Genomic DNA, 23,492 nt, shown 5'->3' on the forward strand with positions numbered 1-23,492 from the left:
GCACTTTCTAGTTATGAAGGACATAATAGATCTTTTAGGTCGCACAGCACAATCCCTTTTTTTCTTCTAGTTATGAAATAGGTGCTAAACCAATTTTTTTTAGGGATCTATGTTTGGATTATCTATGTTACTAATTAGTTCGTAGGCTTTTGAAATAGGTTGCCTTAACCGTGTCAAATGCTTTTATGATCACATTTCATGCTAATGTGACAGATTTTTAAAAAAATTGAAGGTATGGTCGACCAAACATCGTACTTACCAGGCATGACCCCCTTGCAAAATTTTGTCTATTTCCAATACTTTTCTACTTCTATTATATGCATTTCGTGTCAATTGCTCTCATAAAAAATTATTACTAGAAATACTTGAAAGCCATATTTCAACCATAGATAGAGGATATATCAATATAGCTAAAGGATTGGGTTGAAGGCTGGCATAGTTGTATGTTATTGTACTTGGAAGGACTTATTTCAAAGACCACTTATTAAGTTTTAATTTGACTGAAAATTGTTTGTATCTTTTATTTAAAAATTCCAAATATTTCTTTCGAAGAATTAGTTTTTTTAATCAAATAAATTAACAACAAATTTTTAATTTTAGGAAAACTTTATATTATATTTACTAGTGAAATTATATATATAACATAATTATATATGTATAATGTTATAACCAGTGTAAGTAGTTATATATATATACATATGATTTAATATATTTGTATTATAGACAGTTTCTATTTTATTTTCTTTTTGTGATTTGAGTAGCTACTTGTTAAATTTTGAATATAAACAACGACAATACATTGCTATATCCCTATTACCACCGTAGTTAACAAATTACAAACATTATTTTTATCATCTGAAAATGAGTTCATTAATTTTTTATTAATTTTATTACTAATTTACTAAAACAAGAAATTATGGAATAAGTAGTAAAAATAATTTGACTCAAAATATATGCACTGAAAAGGTCACAGAAGTTATAATAACAAACTACCACAAAATTACTTTAACACACTTGTAACCTGACCCCGAAAATTACGATAACACGATAAATTATAGTAACGAGTTTCTAAGAAACATAAAATGAAGATATTTAACCCGCTTGACTGTTAACTGCATTATGGAAACCTTTAAACTTATTTTCACTTTCTACCTTCATAACATCATAACTCGTAAACCAGCAAATAAATCATACCATAGCTGCAACCATACGAATACACAATTAACTATACTCCCACACCTACAATTAAACGCCTCTACATATAAGAACATGTTCCACACAAAACGGAATCCTTTCGTGCCTCCAGTCATTTGCTTTATACCTTGTAATCCTCGTTTTATTTTATTTCATTGCGGAAATTTGCATAAATTCAAGTCGAAATTGCACATACAAAAAGGGAAAATTGCTATAGAAATTGGCAAATAAATGTTTTCTTATTCCTACGCATCAATATTTGTGGGCGTAAGGTGTTCGACTTCGTAGTTGCCCGATTATAATGCGTTTTGGGTGTTAATATATCCTTTGTGTACTGCAAACGTGTCGATTTTGAAATTATTTATTTTTAAATTTATAATATACATTTTATTTATTTTTATTGTTATTGTAAATTTTTATTTTTTTTTATTTTTTGTATTTAAATACAAATTTACTTCACTTCTAACCACCTATTTTCTATGTTTTATTATACAAATTTTATGGAATTTCATTAAAGGAAAATAAGTTTGATTGGATCTATTCATATGTCGTTAACTTAGATAACTAAAAACATGTAAATATATTCAACAGATAAAATTGAGACAAAAATACTTGAGAAATAAAATTTTGACTGACATATTTGTGAAGTTGTTTTGTTATTTACAAATAATAAACAATTTTTAAAAAAATTTCTTTCAAGCACATTTTTCGATAAATCCTTTTATGATTTCGATTGAAAAAATTGTATATTTTTCACTTAAAATATATGAAAATTGTACATACTATATGCATGAGCTTAATCTTAAAAGCACGCCATGAACCTTTATATTCCTTTGAACGGTGAAAATATTTCAGAATAAATTTAATTCAAAGACAGATTTGTGGAATTCGTAAGTCCTTAAAGTTGCTTATAATATGAGTTACTTATCATTTTGTTATGAAAGAAAATAATTTCTACTGCAACTAACATTCAATATTAACATCACAATTGTTGAAAGGAATAACTCAGCAAAAGTTAAGTTCTTTTGCTTATTTATTATTTTCACAATAATTTAAAGATTTACATTTTTTATAATAATAATAATAATAATAACATATGTAACATGTCAATGACAAAACCTTTGATCTTTACAAGTAAGTTCAATAACTTCTCTGGTCGCTACTATCTTAAATCACATCTGCCATGATATAATGTATATCAGAGATATGTAATTTACTACGACTATAAGTTATATTGTACTAATAGCTATTAGTACATATATTGGCCATCCTATAAAAATTTATTCAGTCCTGCTGCTCTCAAGAAGTCAAATATGTTGGCTAGATTTAGCTTAGATAATTCCTTGCTTTATGCTAAGTATGATGACAGATAGTTGCGTGCATTGTGTTACAGTGAATAAATTTTCCATATGAATCTAGCGAATTCGTTTCTATATCACAAAAGCTGCATCATTGATTTGATGCTGATACAAATATTCGTGACACCTATACAGGCTGTTTTATATTTATTTTAACACTCTTCATCTCATATTGGATAAGCCCATATTAATCTTGTAAAAGATCGGCTAATAGTAATGCTGATTATTATAGACCTATAAGTCTATTGATGCTACATTTATGCTCAACACTTCGTCTAATTTTGGATAATCCAATATAGAATACAAATCACTTTTTATTTTAATTGGCTAATAGTAATACTTTAATTGCAACAGTGGAGTGCGACAGGGCTGCACCCTCTCACCGTTACTGTTTATCACAGTCCTAGACGTCGTTCTAGAAGCTGTAGAAGAAAGCCCAATCGGCATTGGTTGGAAGCTGAATCAAAAGCTTGATCATCTTGAATATGCAGACGATGTAGTATTGTTAACAAACAGACACACTGATATACAAACTCTTGTTAATAACGTATGTGAGCAGTCATATAAAGTCGGTCTAAAAATTAACGCATCAAAGACAAAAACAATGAGAACGAAAGCAAATAATCATTCGCCCATCCTTCTGTACGATCAAAACATTGAAGACGTGCAGGAACTCGAATACCTGAGGAGTATAGAATGGAACCCGCAAGGAGTAAGTAGACGAGGTCGTCCCAAAACTACCTGGCGAAAAACAGTGGCAGCAGAAAAAAGCAAATCCTTTAACCAGTTACGTTTTACTGCCAGAAACAGAGATTAATGGAAGAAGTTTATAAATATTATTTGTGAATAGACTAAGTTCTAATTTTTAAATTTTTAATTTAATTTTTATAATGAAGAACATGTCTTAATAATAATAATAATAGTAATGCTGATTATAATAAACCTATAAGTCTATTGCTGCTATAGTTATGCTACTAAGATATTCGTAAAACTCATAATGGCTATTCAATAACATTCTCAAAAATTAAACTTATCTTGGATAAGCCAATTTAGAATACATATCATTTCCTATTGTAGTTGACAAATATTATAGATTATTTTTTTATTGCATTGATAGCCCTAAGAGAAAACAGGATCTTTCAAAAAACACAAAGGTTTGATCAAAAAATAAGCTTTAAAAAGATTTAAATATGGATCGGTCTTAGGAATGGAGCTGACTTAATAAAATATGTTTAATCTACAAAAATGTTTTATTTGTTATCACGAGGATGCAAATGTGTGACTTATGACAGATCTAACCTCATCTAAACTTATAAAACTTGCGAGTTTTTGCTACTTTAGTCTTTCTTTGTCTCATGGCACTTCCCCCTGCGGGTAATGGATTACAATATTCGCGAGCTAGGCATACCTATGCCCAGCTCGCAGTGGCGCTATGCCGACACTGTTTTAAAGTGTGCATGATAGTAAGTAACACGGCACTTGCTACACCCGACCGGAGATGTAAATCTGATATTACGAGGGTGAGATGTCCGCAGCTTCGGTTGTCCTAGCCAAGTGATGATTGCCAGCCCTGTAGTGGCTATAGTTGATATTCAAATTAACGCATGTTGAATGATTTGTATTTGTTTATCACTCATTCGGCGTGAAGTTGCGTATTCATCACCGGATGCTGAGACCCAAAGATCAGCAGAGGTATTGAGAGACCTCGCTCCTTACCAAGGAGGAAGTTATATTCAAACATAACTTTATTTGGAACCGGCGGAAATTCATTAGAGTTTCCAATGGGGTGTTTATCGGCGAATTATCTTGATACATGTGTTTGTAGAGCACTGTGGTCTTAAGCCTTCATGGCAGGTGTTACATTGTTGTTACACTGTTGTCTCATGGCACTCCTTCCCAACCTTTTTAACTTTAATTAATATGGTAAAATAAAGAAGAATTATTAAAATCCTTGACCAATTAAACTCAAAGAAATACACTTATAGAAAATGTTATTAATATATCAGTTCACAATCTAGATATATATGTATCTGTAAGCTAGTTGTTATTATATCTCAAAAAAGCTAAAAACAAAAAATATTTAGCTGTAACTATAATTCTCTTAACTTTAACAATAAAAGAAAGATAATTGAAAACTAGCAAAACAAACAATAATTATATTTCACAATTTTAAAATTGAATTTAGTCACGTAGATTAAAATTACACTTTATTTATTGTAGTTAGTGTATACAATGAAAGTGATAAAAATATCTAAAAATCGGAAAAGATAAAATTTTCCAAAATATTAAATAAAATCCGCAGTGGCAAACGGAAATGAATCATTTCACCGCAGTGTGATTAATTTGAGTTCAAGTCAAATAAATACTTTCTACCTTAACACGTATCTTTCAGGTTGAAATTTTAAAAATAAACCAATAAATATATTTTTAAAATGCGTAGATTAAAGTACTATAAATAGAAACGTAATACGTATTGTATATTCTCTGTTGCTCATAAGGAATTTTTTATCTGTAAACAATTATATCACTAAAACTTAGAGATGCTAACCATCATTGATTAGTGTATATAGTATATAGTATAATGCTGATTAAAACACTTAGGCCTTTTAGCCATTGTGTTACTGTACAAAACTCGACTAACTGCAACATTATTGATAAAAAAAGTTTGATCACAATAATGCATTTACAAAGAGCGTTACAAAAAAAAGAGCTTTTTTAAAGATAGTAATTAATTGTGACGCCATCTATGGAGATTTGTAAAAAAAAAATAGATCTCACACAGATATAATGCTAATATTTCGAGACTCTTGTGAAGAGAAGCATAACTTTTGTGTCTGCTGTGATAGTCATTCAGATCATTGAGTATCAATTTTTTGGATGATCTATGCGACTACAAACCACTTAACTCTTAGCGATAAATATAGATCTTTAAAATGATCAAATACAAAATATTAAATTAGATAAATATGGATGGCAGTTATTAGTTACAATTCGAATTTTACTGATACTGCAAACAAACTGAGAACTTACATCTCCATATCCTAACTATTCAATGAAAATGCGGTGACCTTTTACCCAATGAAATGGTTAGTTCCAATTTCATGAATTTCTGTTAAGAATTTTAGCTAATATTTGATAAATTCACTTATAACTTTTATAGAATCCACAAAGTTAGTATTTTCGCGATCGTTTATAAATCATATTATATATCACTCATAAACCTTACTACAGTATAGTTCTTATCAGCATAAACTTGACACAACAATTAAAATACGTGGGAAAAAACTGACTTTATGATCTTAGATTTGGCTAAAACTTTAATTTAAGATTTTCTGATAAAGTAGAAAGTCCTATATCTTCGACAAAATTTTATAAATTTTTTTCCTAGCCGATTCGCAATCAAGATATTTCAAGAATTTGTGTTTAAGAACAAATCTTTAAATATTTGTATCCCAAATAAATGACAGAAAGCTTTCCAATTAAATCTTATTTACTAAAATTCAACAATTAAAAATAAATATAATTAATCAATGCAATTACATGGCAATTTTGACAAAGATCTTACAGATCACCGCACTCAAAAATCTTGCAAAAGATTGTTTGAAAGATCTTTCATATTCTGGCAGTTTCCTTTTGCAGAATTAAAAGCTATTTTCGATCTTTCTTAACACCAAATGAAAGATCTACTATTGATCAAATTTCGATTGTCAGCTAAGATTACAAACGTCTACAAACGGTCTTCCGGTTGATCGTTGCTAGAATTGTCCTGTAAGCCTCTAGCTGGTTTATGATTTCATTTAAATATAGCACAGTTAATAAAACTTTCACGTGAATTACAAAACGCCAAGTGCGAACATACAAATCAAGTATGGCTTTGGGTCAGTTGAATAATTAACACTGACTTTGAGCTTCAAATTTGGCAGGGCACTAGCACAATCTTTGGGAAAGTACCACAACCTTTGGGAAAGCTACAAAAAACTATTTCCGAATAATTAAATACACGAAATATTTTCTAAAGATCACTGATTATGGGTATTTGGCAATACTCGACACAGTTGTATGGTCAGCCAATAATTCAATGAATTAATAAATAATAAAAGTTTTGTTGTTGTAATTCACTACTGTTTAAAATACATCTTAATGAAAACAATAATTTAAAATAAGAAATATAATTTCTTTTGTCATAATTGATTTTCAAAATCAAATTTAAAATTTTATTTCTTTTTTAAAGATAATTGATTAAATATTTCTATTTAACATATTTAGTTATAACTTAAATTGTATATATTTAAGTGTTAATATTAAATATTAATTTATTAAAGGAATGGCCTATATATCGCCTAATAACTGTATATATAAGCATTTGTAAATCAGTTTTGTGGAGAAATTTTGTTTGTGACGGCATTCAAACTACAAAATGTGATGGGAGTTGATTTAAGTGGTAAACCACAAATGGCTATTGTTAGAGTCATTGAACTACGTTGAGCATTGCAAGGAAACCGACAATGTTTACAGAACGCTGTGGTGATTCTTCGAAAAACTGTACCACAGATACTGTGGAAGTGGTTAAGCAAATAAAGACAGAAATTAAACGAAATCCGCCCCGTAGAGAAGGGCAAATGGTTGTTCAACTGTATAAAACAGCAGAAAAAACAAAGCCACAAATACTTAGATACAAAATTTTTTTAAATTCTTGAAATTTTTGAACTAATTAAGATAGAAAAAGAAGTTGAATATTAACTAAAGTATATTTAATAAACTAAAAACTGTTGTATAAGATTTACAAATATTAAATATTTTATTTCTAAGAAATTAAGATTTCATATGACCGTAATTTTGATACACTATATTTCATTAAATATTGAGAATAGACCCTTTTTGTTACTAAAAAATTTATTTTGTTTCTTACACGAATTCTATAAATATACTTTTAAGGATACAACCTATGTACTTGTAGGTATTTTTATATATAAATGGATATGAAAAACATTCCGTGGAAATTTTGTTTTGAATTTTCTACATTGGAAGGTACATATATTACTTTGAGGAACTTTAAGAATTTTCCTAATGCATTTGAAGAATTTACATTTTTAATAATTTTATGTGACTTACCAAAAAGCAGATACAGCAGATCCGATACAGCTAAGCTAAATAAGTAATAATTTGTGGCGGTGTGCAGGGTTGAATGGCGTACAATGACAACGCAAACGAGAACATTGCCCAGAACGCTTGTTATGAATATGACACCAAAGATAATCGTGACCTAAAAAATATATTTCATTATTTTAATATTTATATAAAAATGTATAATATTATTTGGAAAAATTAGATTAAGAACAGCTGAATGAAACCGTTTTTGAAATGCTAATGTAAAATAAAATCAGCATAGTCACGTGACAGCTTGACATTAAGTCAAACTCTTTTTGTTTTGACTTTCAAAATATATATATATTTCTGTTTTTTATTGTTGTTTTGATAATATTATCTTACTTTTCTTGCAAAATATTTACTTTTTCATACAAAATTGACTAGCAGCAAAAAAAAAAAATCATATCTTTTCTCATATAAAAAACAATTGTTTGACGCACTTTTCGTAGCCAAAATAGCGTCAGCTGCGGTTTAATAGCCATTTTCGCTGCCATCCAGAAAATAAAATAATAATGGCGCGAAATAATCGTTTATAATTTAAGCGATTATAAAAAGGTAAACAAAAGATACTAAACAGTGCACAACAATAAAAAATTCTAAAAAGAGGTAAAAATGTAAACAAAAAACAATATATATACATTCACATACATATATATAAAAACTGAAAATGAATACACTAAATTATCGTAAAACATTTGGAAAAAGGACTACGTGCAGGACGAACAATAGCACAGCGGAAAGTGTACAAAAATGCAAATAAAAGGACTCGCATAATTACGATTTTTCAGACAATTTCAGGCATTCATAAGAAGTTGAAATTAAAATATTTGTGGTATATAATATATAATTGTGGAAATGTGGAAATGTGGAAAATAATTATTTATAATAAGCAACGATATAAGCAGGCAAAAAAGATTTAAGCAAATACTTGAAGCATTGGCTGGATGCCTTCCTTGAATAGTTTTTCTTTCGATTTTCTTGCCGTTCTGTTCAAAAAGTGTTTGACTGCTTTTGGCATAAACTTGAACAAATATTTTAATAAGAAAGATTTACTACAGTGTATATATAAGAAAGTAATATAAGAAATAATAAGAAAGATTTTTGTAATTCAATATAAATTACAAATAAGTTTTACTCTGCATATTAAGGATTAAAGAATTTAATTTAATTTTAACAACTTAAAGATTATAGAGTTTAATTTAATTTTAATAACCAAAAATTTATATAATTTAATTTAATTTTAATCTCTACAAGATTATTGAATTTAATTTAATTTTAATAGTTAATGGATTATAGAATTTAATATAATTTCAGTAACTAAAAGATTATAGAGTTTAATTTAATTTTAATAATTAAAAGTTGATAGAATTTATTTTAATTTTAATAGCTAATGGATTATAGAATTTAATTTAATTTCAATAACTAAGAGATTGTGAAGTTTAATTTAATTTTAATAATAAAAAGAATTTGAGAATTTAAGTTAAAAGATGATAGAATTTAATTTAATTTTAATAGCTAATGGATTATAGAATTTAATTTAATTTCAATAACTAAAAGATTGTAAAGTTTAATTTAATTTTAATAATAAAAAGAATTTGAGAATTTAAGTTAAAAGATTATTGAATTTATAAGGTTAATTTTTTCTTGCCGATAATGGCGTGTCTTTTTATGACGAAAAAACTATTTAAAAGTTAGACGGATTCGAATAGCAAAGAAAAGACAAAGACAAAAATTTTTTATTTTTAATTTTTTGAAATTTGGCTGACCATACAACGCTGTTTCGAGTATTGAGTACTTGGCAATACTCGAAACAGCGTTGTATGGTCAGCCAAATTTCAATAAATTAAAAATAAAAAATTTTTATCTTTATCTTTTCTTTGCTATTCGAATCCGTCTATTATTGAATTTAATTTAATTTTAATAACTAAGAGATTATGGAATTTAATTTAATTTTAATAATTAAAAGTTGATAGAATTTAATGTTATTTTAATAGCAAAAATCTTATAGAATTTATTTAATTTAAATAATTAAATTTGAATTTAATTTTAATCACGAAAAGATTATAGAAAATATCAAAATTATAATGAAATTTAAAAATTAAAAATAAAATATATAATTAATTAATTCAATTATTTTACAGCTGATTTCGTTCTAATATAAATACAGCAAATAAATTTGTTAATAAAAACTTTTACAGCAAATTGACAAAACTCCAGAAAAATGTGCGAACATAAAAGTCAAGTACGAATTTGGGTCAGTTGATTAAGTTGTGCTAACTCTGAGCTTCAAATTAAGCAGGGCGCGAGTTTGATTCTTAGTAGTTGCAGTCTCAAAAAAAAATTATTTATGAATAATTAAATACAATAGTTATTTCCAAGACCACTGATGATGAGTATTTGGTTACACTCGAAATAGCTATATTGTCAGCTAAAGTTCAATTAATTAAAATAATATGAAAATAATTTTTGTTGTTGTAATCCACTACTATTCGAAAAACCTCTTTAAGAATTCAATTTAATTTTAATAAATAAACAAGTTGTAAAATATTGAAAATTAAATCCAATATACAGAGATTCTTTTCTTATTTTTAAGAAATAAAAGCCATTTTTTTTGTTTGTTGTTTTTGAAGGACTTTTCATATCTTTGCAAGTTGCGACTTTGGAGCAGCTTCTTCTCTAAAAAGTCTTTACTCGTATATAAAAGTGTGTTACTCGTACAGATTGTGTAAATCCAATATACAGAGATTCTTTCCTACTATTTTTAAGAAAAATTTCGGCAGTTTTTTTTGTTTGTTGTTTTTAAAGGACTTTTCATATCTTTGCAAGTTGCGACTTTGGAGCAGCTTCTTCTCTAAAAAGTCTTTACTCGTATATAAAAGTGTGTTACTCGTTTAGATTGTGTAAATCCAATATACAGAGATTCTTTCCTGAAATTTAGATTGCTCGATTTCTTTATGGAGCTTACTATGCTATGCTAGAGTTTACTTTGGATTACTTTTCTTTTTAAGCAAAGCTCATTCAGTTATTGATGTGATGGAGGAATTTTGTAGAAGTAATACTTAGCTTAAATGGTGATTGTATGATTTTTACAGAGTATGTAAATTGTTTTGAGAAACGGTTATATATTTTTTAACCACTTTTTAATAAGCATTAAAGATTATGATATAAACTCGAGTATTAACATAGATTTGTTTGGTGTATAAAAAATAGGATTTATTAACAATTCACTTTTGATGGATGTCTGAAAACTAATATCAAACAAGATTAAATATTTTACACATACGAAGCATTTCTAATTCAAACAAAAATTATCTGATTAATTTTTATCAGTTGCGGCAGATTATACTCCATAAGTGATATGACAAATCTAGTTTGCAAACTTAGAGAAGGCAGTGTCATATAATACACCATCCATCTTCGTGTTATGGGATCAATCATAGAGAACAAATAAATATTTAACAATAGAATATTTTACAAATTTTTTTTGACTTTTATTCTATTATTTTCACCTAAATAATAAATGCTGTTTTTAATAAATATTTTTTTCTTTAAAGTATTAAATATAATAAATTTAAGTTGCTTGATTGATATCAAGCAGTAACTTTTACCTTGGATGTAAGTACTTCAGTCTGGTCAGTACTAAAAAGAAGGTTTAGTATATTTTTTTATTAGTGGGTCTTGAGTATATCATAGACATTTACTCATCCTAATGTATGAGTATGGGCAATGATTTTTAAAGAATAACTTACTGCAGGGCTGTCTAAAGTACGGCCCACGAGCCTCATGCGGCCTGTGGCAAATATTTGTTCGACCCGCGACATATTTCTAACCTACCACACTTGGGTAAATTTTCTTTGTTATATTTTAGTAACATTGCATTATATTATTTTTATGGTTTCCCAAATAAATAAATTAAATTGTTTTAAATAATTTATTACACTTTGTGTTAATCTACTTAACTGACGAAGACAACTGATTCAAAAAAAAACGTATCCAGTGCTGTAAGTTTACATTAAAAATAAACTATTTTCTTATAGTAACAACTAATATTAATAATGTTGATATTGATAGAACTGTAAATGATAAATAATTAATGAAAAATTACTGAAATTAAATTTTATATTATTGGCATATTTTTATTTTTCTCCGGAAAAAATATGTATATGAACGTAGGTATGTATTTATTTCTGCAGCCCTCAAACCTATTCAGTGATTTGTATTGGCCCGCAATCATATATGGTCTGGTCTGGATTATATTTAAACTTTTGTGTATTTTCAAATAATATTTCTCTGTATACCTATCATTCTAATATATAATATTAAATTTTGTTTTGAAGTTAATAATTCATATCTATTGATATATAAAGGTTTATCAAAGTGTATCAATCAAATAAAGAAATCTGTACTAAGGACGCATGACTTCAGTATGTTATATAGAGAGTAAATAAATGTGTAAGTGACATGGCAACTGTTTCTTAAAATTTTGTTACTGAAAAGTGACAGAAAAGTAATAGTTATCCTAAAAATATAAAATAAAATATAAAAAATCAGTAAAGTATAAAATGTGTCACATGTAACACACTGAAACGATTACGCTAGTAACTTGCGTGTTTACTGCAAAGTAAGTGACATTTTTATAAGTTTTCTTCTGTCAAACAACATTTTCACAATATAAAAAGAGAGAAAGAATTATGTTTTAAATGAAAAGTGTGTACAGTAACGTTAAACATAAATATAGAGAAAAAAAAATTCCAACACATAAAACTTTCCATGAAATGCTATAAACATTTTGTCAATGTCTTCACTGTTACGAAGGAAAATCTGTAAAAATTTAAGCTGTCGTTATTCAGCATTACAATTTAATATCGTTAAACTTTCGAAAAAATTTCAAAAGTTGTACTTGAAAGTAAGTTACGAGTAGCTACTTTCCCTATAGCATTTTGGTGCTATGAATTTTTAAGTTTGCGAAATGGAAAATTTAAGTAGCACTTAAGTCAAACTTTACAAAGTGTCCAAAAGGCATTTCATAAAATAAGAAACAAAAAAAATTATTGTCTGTAAAAGTTTTACAAAATGCTCCAGTTTAGTTACTACTGTGAGTTAGAAACAAAATTTGTCAGCTTAAAGTATTTTAAATTTGAATATTAGATTATTTCTCATTAGTTAGTATTTTATTTTTAGTAACACAAATACATAGAATCTAAAAATATCTTTCAATTGCAGTAGCATATCATATATCTTTATTTTTGTTTCCAGAAATCACAAATTTAAGTTTTAATTATATGCAAAAATCGTTTTCCCCTCACAGTGCATAATGTAAAAACATGCAATGGCGTTGAATGCATATTTCACATTTTTACTTACTGAAATGTCACTCATACGCCCCACGCTAAAAATATCACATTAATAAAACTGTTGTGCAAACATAAAGCCATATTGTAAAAATATATCTATGAACTTGTTTACATTATTTGGGGATTTTTCCACTTTCATATAAACAAAAAAATTTTAATATTTTTAATATTTTTAAGACAGCGTACTGGTTCATTAGTTTCAGTGTCCCTTCATTCATTGAAAATATAATAACCAAATTTGTGCCATCAACAGCAAAAGCAATTTTTTTCTTTTGTGGTCCTTATTTCTTAATTACTTTTAAAATTTGTACATTTTTTTGTATCTTAGAATTAATTTACTTATATACTTTTTATATTTTATACTGTGTTTTTCCACTTCAGTGGTAATGTTGAACGCAATTTTTATATTTTTATTTATGGTTTGACTATTTCGAACATTTTGGTATTTTTCTTAATAAATTTACCTAAAAAAATGTATAAAACTTAAATTGGGAATTCAACACAATAGGCTACCAAAATTAAATGGATACCCAGGGTCACGGTGTTAGACTTACTTGGACATTTTTGCATAATTTAAAGCTTGAGTGCACTTTTATTCTACAAGAATTGATACAATATATTTCATGTCTTCTTCTTTATCGGAGCAAGTTTTATTAAATTTTTTCAATACTGTATTATTAAACATTACGTAGGGTAACAGTTATTTAATTGGGTTTATTAAAATTAATATAAATATAGGTATTAGTAAATTATATATATGCAAATGCACGCATAAATGATATCTCTCGTAACTGTGCAATTGTCAAATTGATAATCGATAGTTGTCTCATTCTGATACTGCTATTAGTGTCTGCTTACGATTTTACACTGCTTATTATTTTTATTTTGAATTATTTTAATTTTTTTAATTATTATTCAAATGAACAATTTAATTTCACATAAAGTTAAAAAAACCTCTCCACTTTTCTTGTTTATGCTAGTTCTTGACAAATATCTCTATCTATCTAAAATCGCTTTTAAAAGGTAATTAAGTAATAAGAGTGGTTTCATACCAGCACTCATACTGAATCCATTGCATTGTATATGACAACTAAAACACAAATCACTGCCACTAGGTTAAAGTCTCACACGGTGAGTTTTGATGCTTTTATCTACTACAAAAAAAAGCATACCGAATAGATGTATTGCGTATTGTCTGGATTATTATAAATTACCGTTTTTTATTAATTTTAGCATAGTAATGGATTTGTTATCTTCTGATTTATATTAAAGCATACCAATATCATTCTAGTGTTGCAATCTAGAGCAAGGTTACAACACATTGCAACCTTTCTCCAGTAAGAGCTGGATACTCACAAAAAATGTGGTGAAAGCAGACCAGTAACCTATTTAAGTGATTATACAGGAAATTGTAACCTTTAAACTGACCTAATTTTCATTACCCCTCCACGCCTTAAGTCCACAATGTTTAATAAATGTACCTTATAAATACCGATTTTGATAAAAACGTTTGAAAAAGAAATAATTTTGTTTGCTTTAGCTTACACTATTAAGCCAGTGATCTACAATTTTTTTTTCACCCATTTTCTGATGATATCATTTAAGCAGCGTTTTTGCATTCACAGAAATTTTCACGACTAATAAAGGACAAATATACCTCTCTTTTACTTTGGTTATCAACCATTTTATTGGCTTTATTTCGTAAACTCCATTCAAACAACAACTTACAATCTACTCGGTTTAAGCAACAATTTATCATTTTTAAAGTAATAGATTTTTTTTGATTCCTTAATGACGTCAAATATATAGACGTATTATCGCTCCTATTGCAGCATAAGACGGTAAGATAATCGTTTGGAGCGCTTTTGATGCCATTTGATTATCTGATTGTTGGTAAATGTAGGTTCTTTTTTTTTCACGAAAACATTCCATAGCACCAACATCAGTGGAACGTATTTCTACAAAAAAGATTGGAATTGATTTTTTGAATTTAAGTCAATTTATTCCAATTTAATTTAAGTCCCATTTGTTTCACAGACTTTAAGATCATTGATAACGACTTTATAGTCTCTAAAGAAAACCAAGCTTTAAAGATAATACATCCAGTCTCTACAAAATAAAATAAAGAATACAGTATCCGAAGACTTTTTGAGCCTCTTCAGTACTTCTACTTTCAAGTAAATGAAATATATATATGTGAATATATAAGGTCTCTAGTCTCTAGACACTTAAAGAAATTCCCTATCGATAAGACTATGTTTAGATTTATTTCCAAAGGGTCTTACGTGAAATAGAGATGTAAGTATTTTCTTATGTCTAGAAGAACTTGGTTTTTAATGTGGTAAACAATAAAGTCACAATATTTAAAAGAAAGGATGATAAAGTATTAATATTTAATAAATAAAAAATCAAACAAATTAAATTTATTTTTTATTGTTTAGATGTATTAAGAGAAGAAAGGTAAGATAAGAAGCAAATAAAGGTTTCGAGCATAAAATATTAAAATTAAAATTATTTGGAAATAACCAGTTGAGAACGGATTTCTAAAAATAAAAACCAAACAATTTAAAAATAGCTAACAAAAAAGTTAATATAAAAGTCAAGGAACCTTAAACTTATGGAAGTGTCTATAATGTTTTCAACAAACACAAATCAAAATTTCTACAAAACTGAGGAAAGAATGTGTGATTGAAATATTTTGAATATAAAAATTTTTATATTACCTAAAATTGAGTTTGCTCGGGTCTGAGTTTTGTACTATACAAAAGGCATGCTTGCAAGTCGACAATTGATTGATTTACGCTAATAAAATTTAGGATTATTTATTCCTGGAATCCTTTTATGAATCAACTTGGAAAAATCATAAATAAAAATATTTTCCTTTCTTCTTTAAAATAAGGCAAATAAATTCAAATCACACTCGTGCTCATACATCGCACTTGACTTGGGAAACCTTTTCAAAAACTGCATAAAAAAACGAGCAAAAGTTTAGACCGAAATCCAAACAAAACACTTCAAAACTTCAATTGAAATGTTTTGGATGAAACCTTTTCAGACTTTACATAAATGTGAGAAAAATAATAATTTTATTTCTCGACTAATAACTAACCTTTTCACTGAGAATCCTCTGAACTATTGATCACCTTGGAAACTCAGTGCAGCGAATATTTTGCCTTAGAAATTATTGCATGGAACAAAATAATTTAATTAAATTCTGAAGTGTGAAATATGTTGAAGTTTTTTTGTCTCTAATTATTCCATTTTATTTTCCTATAAATATTAAATACTTATATTTGTGACCAAAAATAAGCTTAGGACAAGGATGGCTGGACATAAACACAGTTTTAAAAAATAAAAGTGGTGCTGAAGCCAATACAGCATTGGCTGTGCATTGTATGGAGCATAAACATGAACCTGATTTTGATAAGGCAAAAATTTTATATGAAGAAAGGAACCATAATAAGAGGTACTTTCTAGAAATGCCCAATAATATAAGACTTAATTATAAAACTGATACGGACAACTGTGCTCAGGCTTATAGGAATATTATAAACAAATGACACAGGATGTTTGTAAAGCTTTTTTTGTTTTTTTTTATAAATTTTTTTTATAATTTTAATTTTTCTTTTGTATTTTTATTGTTGTTTTTTTTTTTTTTCTCTTGTTGTCATCATTATTATTGTATTTATTGTACGATTTTTCTTTATAATCCGCTATAAAAATGTGAACATCCTATATTTTGTGTAGTTTTCCCTGAAGATGACTATCGAAGATAGTCGAAATATCGGAAATAAAATATAAACGATTTTTAAATATAAATAATAAATTAGTGTCTTTTTATTTATATTAAAATTTGACCAATTAGCCCGGTAACAAATTATTATAATTTTATTTTCCTCTAATAAGTATTTAATAATAGTTAATTATGTATTAAGTGGAAAATGCATAACTATTTCAGGTATTTAGGAAACTGAAATTCATAAAATTTGCATTTTAGCTGCGATAACCGACGCTGCGATATTAAGTTTTTCGCCATGGAAATTTGCATATAAATTGTTTTGTAGTGAAATAATTGCTTTCGCTAAAATTTGAGTTTTAGTATTTTTTGCATAGAAACTTATTAAAAATGCAAAATGAAAATTGTAGAAGTGGTATAATTAATTTGTATCTCGTTAGCAACATACGTATCTCTGGCTCTTATTTCAAACGCAAAACTGTGGTACACAAACTCATGATAGAACACAATAAATACTTCATAAATTAATAAGTATGTGATTAGGATAATTTCTAACCAAAAACATTTCCATAACTAAAGCATAAATATTATTGAAAGTAATATTTAATTGGATGCATAAATCGTGGTAAAAAAAAAACAAATTAATTGGTCCTATCCTGTGGTCCTTATCTGACAACACGGTTCAGTTGACATATAACAAATATAACTGTCATACAAGGGTCATCAAAAGGTTGTCTATTTCACGGTTCTAATTTGACAGTTCTGTTCGTATGCAACATTATCAGATACTTACTATTATTCTTTTTGTGGTATTCGCTTAACATCCAATACGATCTTTCAAAAGTCATCAAAATGTTGTCAATCTCACGGTTCTAATTCGATAGTTCTGTTCTCATGAAATATTTGTCAGATGGTCGTCCAAATATCATAAAAGTATTATACCTTTTGTGGTAATTGCTTAACATCCAATACGATTATCTAAGGGTCATCAAAAGGTTCTCTATTTCTCGATTCTAATTCTACAGTTCCGATTACATGGAATATTTGTCAGATGGTCGTGAAAAGACAAACTGATGTAGTATACTCTTAACGTCGAATACGATCATCCAAGTGTAATCAAAAGGTTCTCTATTCTACAGTTCTAATGCGATAGTTCTGTTCATATGCAACATTTATCACATGTTTATACAAAAATTGTAAAAATATTATCCTTTTAGTTTTATCGATTAGAGTTTGTTATTTTCAAATGTGAATCGTTTAAGAATAGCTTAATAACTTCAAAAATAATGATGATTTTTCATAACGAATATTCTTTACTGATGGGGCTCATTTTTCATACGATGGGATTATTTGTTAATACTGAAACACTATTGAATTGTATTGGGCACCATTTGTCTGAACTGGACTTATTATTTTGGGACTACGCAAAGAATTGTGATTATACTGAAACTTTTAACGGATTGCAAATTGGCATCCACTTATGTTTGAGATATTGTCACCTATGTGACGAAAAGTTAAGAAAAAAAGATGTAATGCAGCAAGATATACCGCGACATATATTTTTATAAATGTATACATTATATACCATATATGGTATATATTTTCAACATATATATTATAAATAATGTTTGACTTATAATAAGAAGAAAAGATGTAATACAGCACGATGTACCGCGACCTATATATAAAATGTATACATTATATACCATATATATATTCTCAACATACCTATACTCGTATATTAAAAATAATGTTTGACTTCACACCTATTGGAGTATATATTAATATAACGTTTAAAAAGTATTGAATAATGTATTGTTATATTTCACACTCAATTATGCGGTGCAAACAACATATTGAAATAAAAATTGATCAAAACTCACTGTACTTATATTGAAGAACAGTGAGACCTCGCTTAGTACTGTTTCAGTATTAGGTGGTATCTTAAAAATATCAGAATACTCAGGCAATTTTCGCATTTATTGTATGCTAACAATACATACACCATTTTTTGGGACATTATTCTGTTAGTCTGTCTAAAGTTCTAGAGTATCTACTGATGTGAAAACGGAACGAATCTTAATAACATGCGAATTACTTTAGAAGCACTAAATAAAAACTAAAATTAATCTATGAATTTCCAATGATAGATGTTCTGTTCTTCCAGAATTCAGTATTTTGTAGTGATTTGGTCATGTATATTGATATTAATACTTATATATATACTTATATCATATAATGTTTATATGTACATTTTCTATGAAATATATATAATCTGTAAAATATTGTGATAAGTTTAAGTCGCCCTAATGGACACTATTGCGAATTAGTTTTAAATTTTTGCAGTTCAACTTTTAGTATATAAGTGTAAAATATATATTTTTTATTTATGCAGACTAGCACTCACCAGCAGTACCGTATGCAACGGCAGTCTTTGAGGTCCCTGCAAATAAGTTAAATATTCCTCCGGTGTGCAATTGAAATGTTTGCTAAATGGGGAACAAGGTTCGTATGGCAGGTCGTCAAATAGGCCATCACTTAGAGTGTCATTTAATAAAAGACCATCAATTTCGGTGTCATTATTGGTTAGATTAAAATTACTTGTTCCCAAAATTGTTGTAGAGATCCATTCTGTTAGCAAATCAGATGCAGTTGTGCTTATATTTCCTATCAAATCATTGAAAGAACTTTCAGTTGTTATTGTATTCTCTTGAAAAGATGAAGTTGAAGCATTTAATAGTTCCCCCACACCTGCTGTTAAGTTAGTTGTAGTTTTCATATCAAACATTGCGTATATAATTCTTTGTTATTTAACTTTAATTTATACTTCAGTTAAGGTCATTTTGATACTGACTTATCAGTTATATTTTTTTTTAAATTACATAATAATATTTATATCTTGACGAACGTATATCTACACAAATATATCACTGTTTTCTTTCACATGCAATACGAATTTTGAAAACCGCATCTCAGAGTTCGTTTTATTTATTAATTCTTAATAAGAAGCATAAAATTTTGTTCCACTTCAGTTTAAAATTTAATAATTCAATTAAGCTGTTTGGTGGCTCAGCTTCCACTGAACTTTGACTTTTTGTGAAAATTTTTGTTCACATGCACGCCACGGAATCGTTAATTGAAGCTTAATTTATGCAAGTCAAAATTTGGAATTTTTTCTATGAAACTTGCCGAGCTGAAACGCGCTTTAATAAATTAATTTCCGTCACCGATAAAGCGACAAATGCGAAAACGTGTTAACACTTTAGTGAGCAGCCGTTAAAAGTTCCTAACGTACCGTACGCCTATCGCCGTTCTACTGCAGTCCCAGCATCTTCAGCAGCAACAGATACGAATTCTCAAAATCTACCCGTGTAGCTGAAAGTACAAAATAAGAAAAAAAAATTTTATTATAAAAAATATGTTTCGTAGATACAAAGTGTGTGCATGTGTGTGTGCGCATCAAAATATTTTGACTTAAATAGGCAAGAACAGATAAAGTCCGCACACACGGGGTGCACTGAAATATCTTCCATAAATTAAAGCGTACAAACGCCATAAACTTAGGCAAACGTGCACACAAACTGACAGATCAGATATGGTATATGCGGCAGATAACTCAAAACCAACAGTTAAGATACCAGATACTCATACTTTAGATACTCGTACTTAGTATCATTGTATGCATCTCACAAAAAAAAATTCTTTATTAAATTCAGTTTTACTATGGCAATTTGCTTGTGGATCAAGTAAAATTCAATTTTGGCAAAACACTCTGGATGAGATTTGGCACTCGTTAGTAGTGCAAAGTGCACTTTTTTTTTATGGAGGATTAAGCACTTAAAATGCAGTTAAGCTGATAATTGTTTCATGTTTTATATTTCATAAAATATGAGAAATATCTTTAGAGATTGAAGGATAAATATACTTCATAAAATGGCTTTTTAAAAGCCCAAATGAAAATTTTTAGAACAATTTAGTCTTTTTAAGAAAAAAAAAATTTAAGAACCCCATAAAGTCAGGTAAGGTAAATTGCATATAGTACACTTTTTATGAAGGTCACTTTATAAGAGCGATGACTGTAATTCAATACAAGCTATTAAAATATTGCTTTAATGACAATATCAAATGTACAAAATTATATATTTTTATACGGACTTACTTATCAATGGTAAAAAATACAAAACTTTTTAAATTAGTTTCGGAAATACTTTATTAATATGGATATCTTGACTGCAGCTTATAATCATATTCATTACAATAAAAGTAACAAAATAATAAAATAATAAATAATAAAAACAAATAATAATAATTAATAATAAAAATTTTAAAACTATAGCAACAAATCATCGAATTATCTTAATCCATGCCTAAGTTTTGAAAGAAATTTTCAGATAATATTCTCTTCAAAGGAAATTTCAAACAAATAACGATATCTCAGTCTACACGAATGGATTGAAAATGAACTGCTATGTAGGAGCGGGTATCCTCACACTATTTGCAGGCGTGAACAATTTTCTTAGGCTACCTAATCCAACTACGGTTTCTTTCAAGCAAATAAGGATATCTCAATCTACACAGATAGATTGAAAACAAACTGCTATGAAGGAGCGGGTATCCTCACACTATTTGCAGGCGTAAACAATTTTCTTAGGCCACCTAATCAGACTACGATTTATCAGGCTGAAATTTTAACGTCGAGGGAACATTTACGGTAAATTGCAGGTCACATTAAAGGTAAATGTAGTGTTACCATTTTCATTGACAGCCGCGCACCAATCAAAGTCTTTGATTGCTTTATCACAAAATCAAGGACAACAAAGGAATGTAGGGAAACAAACGACAAGCTAAACCAGTTGGCTGACAACACCCTTATCTGGGTCGCTGGACATAGGAAAATTGAAGGGAACAAGTAAGCTGACAGTTAAGCGCGCTCTGTTGCTTCCCTGAATGCATTTCTAGCGGTACCGGTTTATATTACTCTAGAGACAATTAAGATAAATACTTATCTCTACTTTCTGCAACTTACCAATAATAAATAAAAGGCACTTAAGTTAACATGGCCCACCTATAATAAAACTAGATGTTGGGTACTCATTAAAGGGATCGCATAAACACTACAAGGTTTATTGCAGTTCTTTCTGGTCATTGGTCCACGCAAAGAAACTTCCTCATAACTCTCACTTTAGAATTGTGGAAACTTGCCGGAAAACGTAACCATTAAACATTTTCTCTGTGAGAGTATCCCACTTTGGTGTCCCGAAAAAACAGATTTTTAGGAAGGTATTTTTGGACAGTTCATCAGATTGTTCATCTATAAAGTCGAAAGATACATTAAATTATCTAAATTCGAAGGAATAGATTTACGCACCTATTCTGTGCACTTTATAAACTTGTCAAACATTGACACTTGTCAAAATTGACTGCTGCAAAGGTTTTGGTATTCTCTGACATAAATAAAAAGCTCCTTTCCTTGTTAGTTGTCAATACTACAAATGCTATTGACAACTATAAAAATATGCTCTTTTTAAGCATTTTTTATTTTTTGCATGCATGACAAATATTCTTAACTAAAATATACGCTCTTTACAAGCATATTTTTTATTGTTATTTGAATGCATGAAAAATGCTTTTGGCAACTTAAAATATGTGCTCTTTACAAGCATTTTTTACGAACAGTTACGAACAATTACGAACAGTTTTCTATACAAAACACTTTACACCATAGTGTGGTGAGAAGCACTAGGTACTTGAGCTTTGAAATTTGTCAAGATGTGTCCAGAATATCCAAAAAGCTTTCTGCTTTATAAAAATCAAAAATTTTATTAAAGAATTTGACAAATCTGTCAAGTGCACAGAATAGGTCCGTTAGTCTATATTTTTCTATATATATATATATATATATATATATATATTCAATTTGCTTGTTTTTTGCAATATTAAAAATCCTTTATTGATTGTTAGGACTCATAGCTGTGTAATTTGATGTTGGTAATATACCAGTGCACAGTTAAAATCAAGTGTTGTATTTCCAACTGAAAAGGTTGGGTTATTGTCAGATTTGAGGATATATGCTCCATTTAGAGGAAAAGAAATATATCATCTCTATTATTATTGTCTAAAATACAGTCTCCCACAACTGTAGTCCATAACTCCAAATGGATTTCAAGCACACTATTAATCTCTAACAACAATTTTGTATTTCGACTGCTGATTGAAAATAAGTACCATAGTTTAAAGTTCAAAGCTTTGCTTTGGGTAAAAATGTGAATTCTGTAGTAAACAAGTAAATTGACCAGTACTTATGATAGTATTTTGTCGCTAAACCTTGAAGGAGTTGTAACAGGCGGTCAACTAGATCGTCTAATAGTTAACGTAGACTAAATTATATACTTAATGTCTTAGAAAAAAGTATAGGAATAAACATGGTACCAGTTCCCAATAGAGCGGAGCACTGCGAATATGGTTACCCTTTTCTGCTGCAACAGACCCTAACCGAACAAAAGACATACAGCCTTCCAAATAAAAGCCTTTGATGATCTCCTAGTGTCAGCAGGAGAGAGTAGTTCTCGACCCAGCGACCTCCTCCTGGTCTAGATCAAGGTTGGGCAGTCACAAAGAATGTGACTGGAAGTTTTGTCTGCTTCTAAGCAGAGCCGACAATCTATCTCTTTAGACAGATCCATTTTGTTAAGGTGATAACGC

The 23,492-nt window shown here is 28.4% G+C and overlaps 1 protein-coding gene across 1 annotated transcript in view; it reads right to left on the reverse strand.

The window, feature by feature from the left end:
* The window catches only part of LOC119678424 (neuropeptides capa receptor-like), a 217,590-nt gene extending 197,468 nt beyond the window's left edge, over positions 1-20,122 (reverse strand). Inside the window, exons 1-2 of the mRNA XM_038090243.1 lie at positions 19,198-20,122; positions 7,665-7,815 (exon numbers count right to left, since the gene is read on the reverse strand). Coding sequence (XP_037946171.1) covers positions 7,665-7,815; positions 19,198-19,578 — 532 coding nt within the window. The 5' untranslated portion in view covers positions 19,579-20,122. The remainder of the gene's footprint in view (positions 1-7,664; positions 7,816-19,197) is intronic.
* Positions 20,123-23,492: the final 3,370 nt, after the last annotated feature.

The sequence above is a fragment of the Teleopsis dalmanni genome, chromosome 1, assembly GCF_002237135.1.
Source record: "Teleopsis dalmanni isolate 2A chromosome 1, ASM223713v2, whole genome shotgun sequence".
Lineage (NCBI taxonomy): Eukaryota > Metazoa > Arthropoda > Insecta > Diptera > Diopsidae > Teleopsis > Teleopsis dalmanni.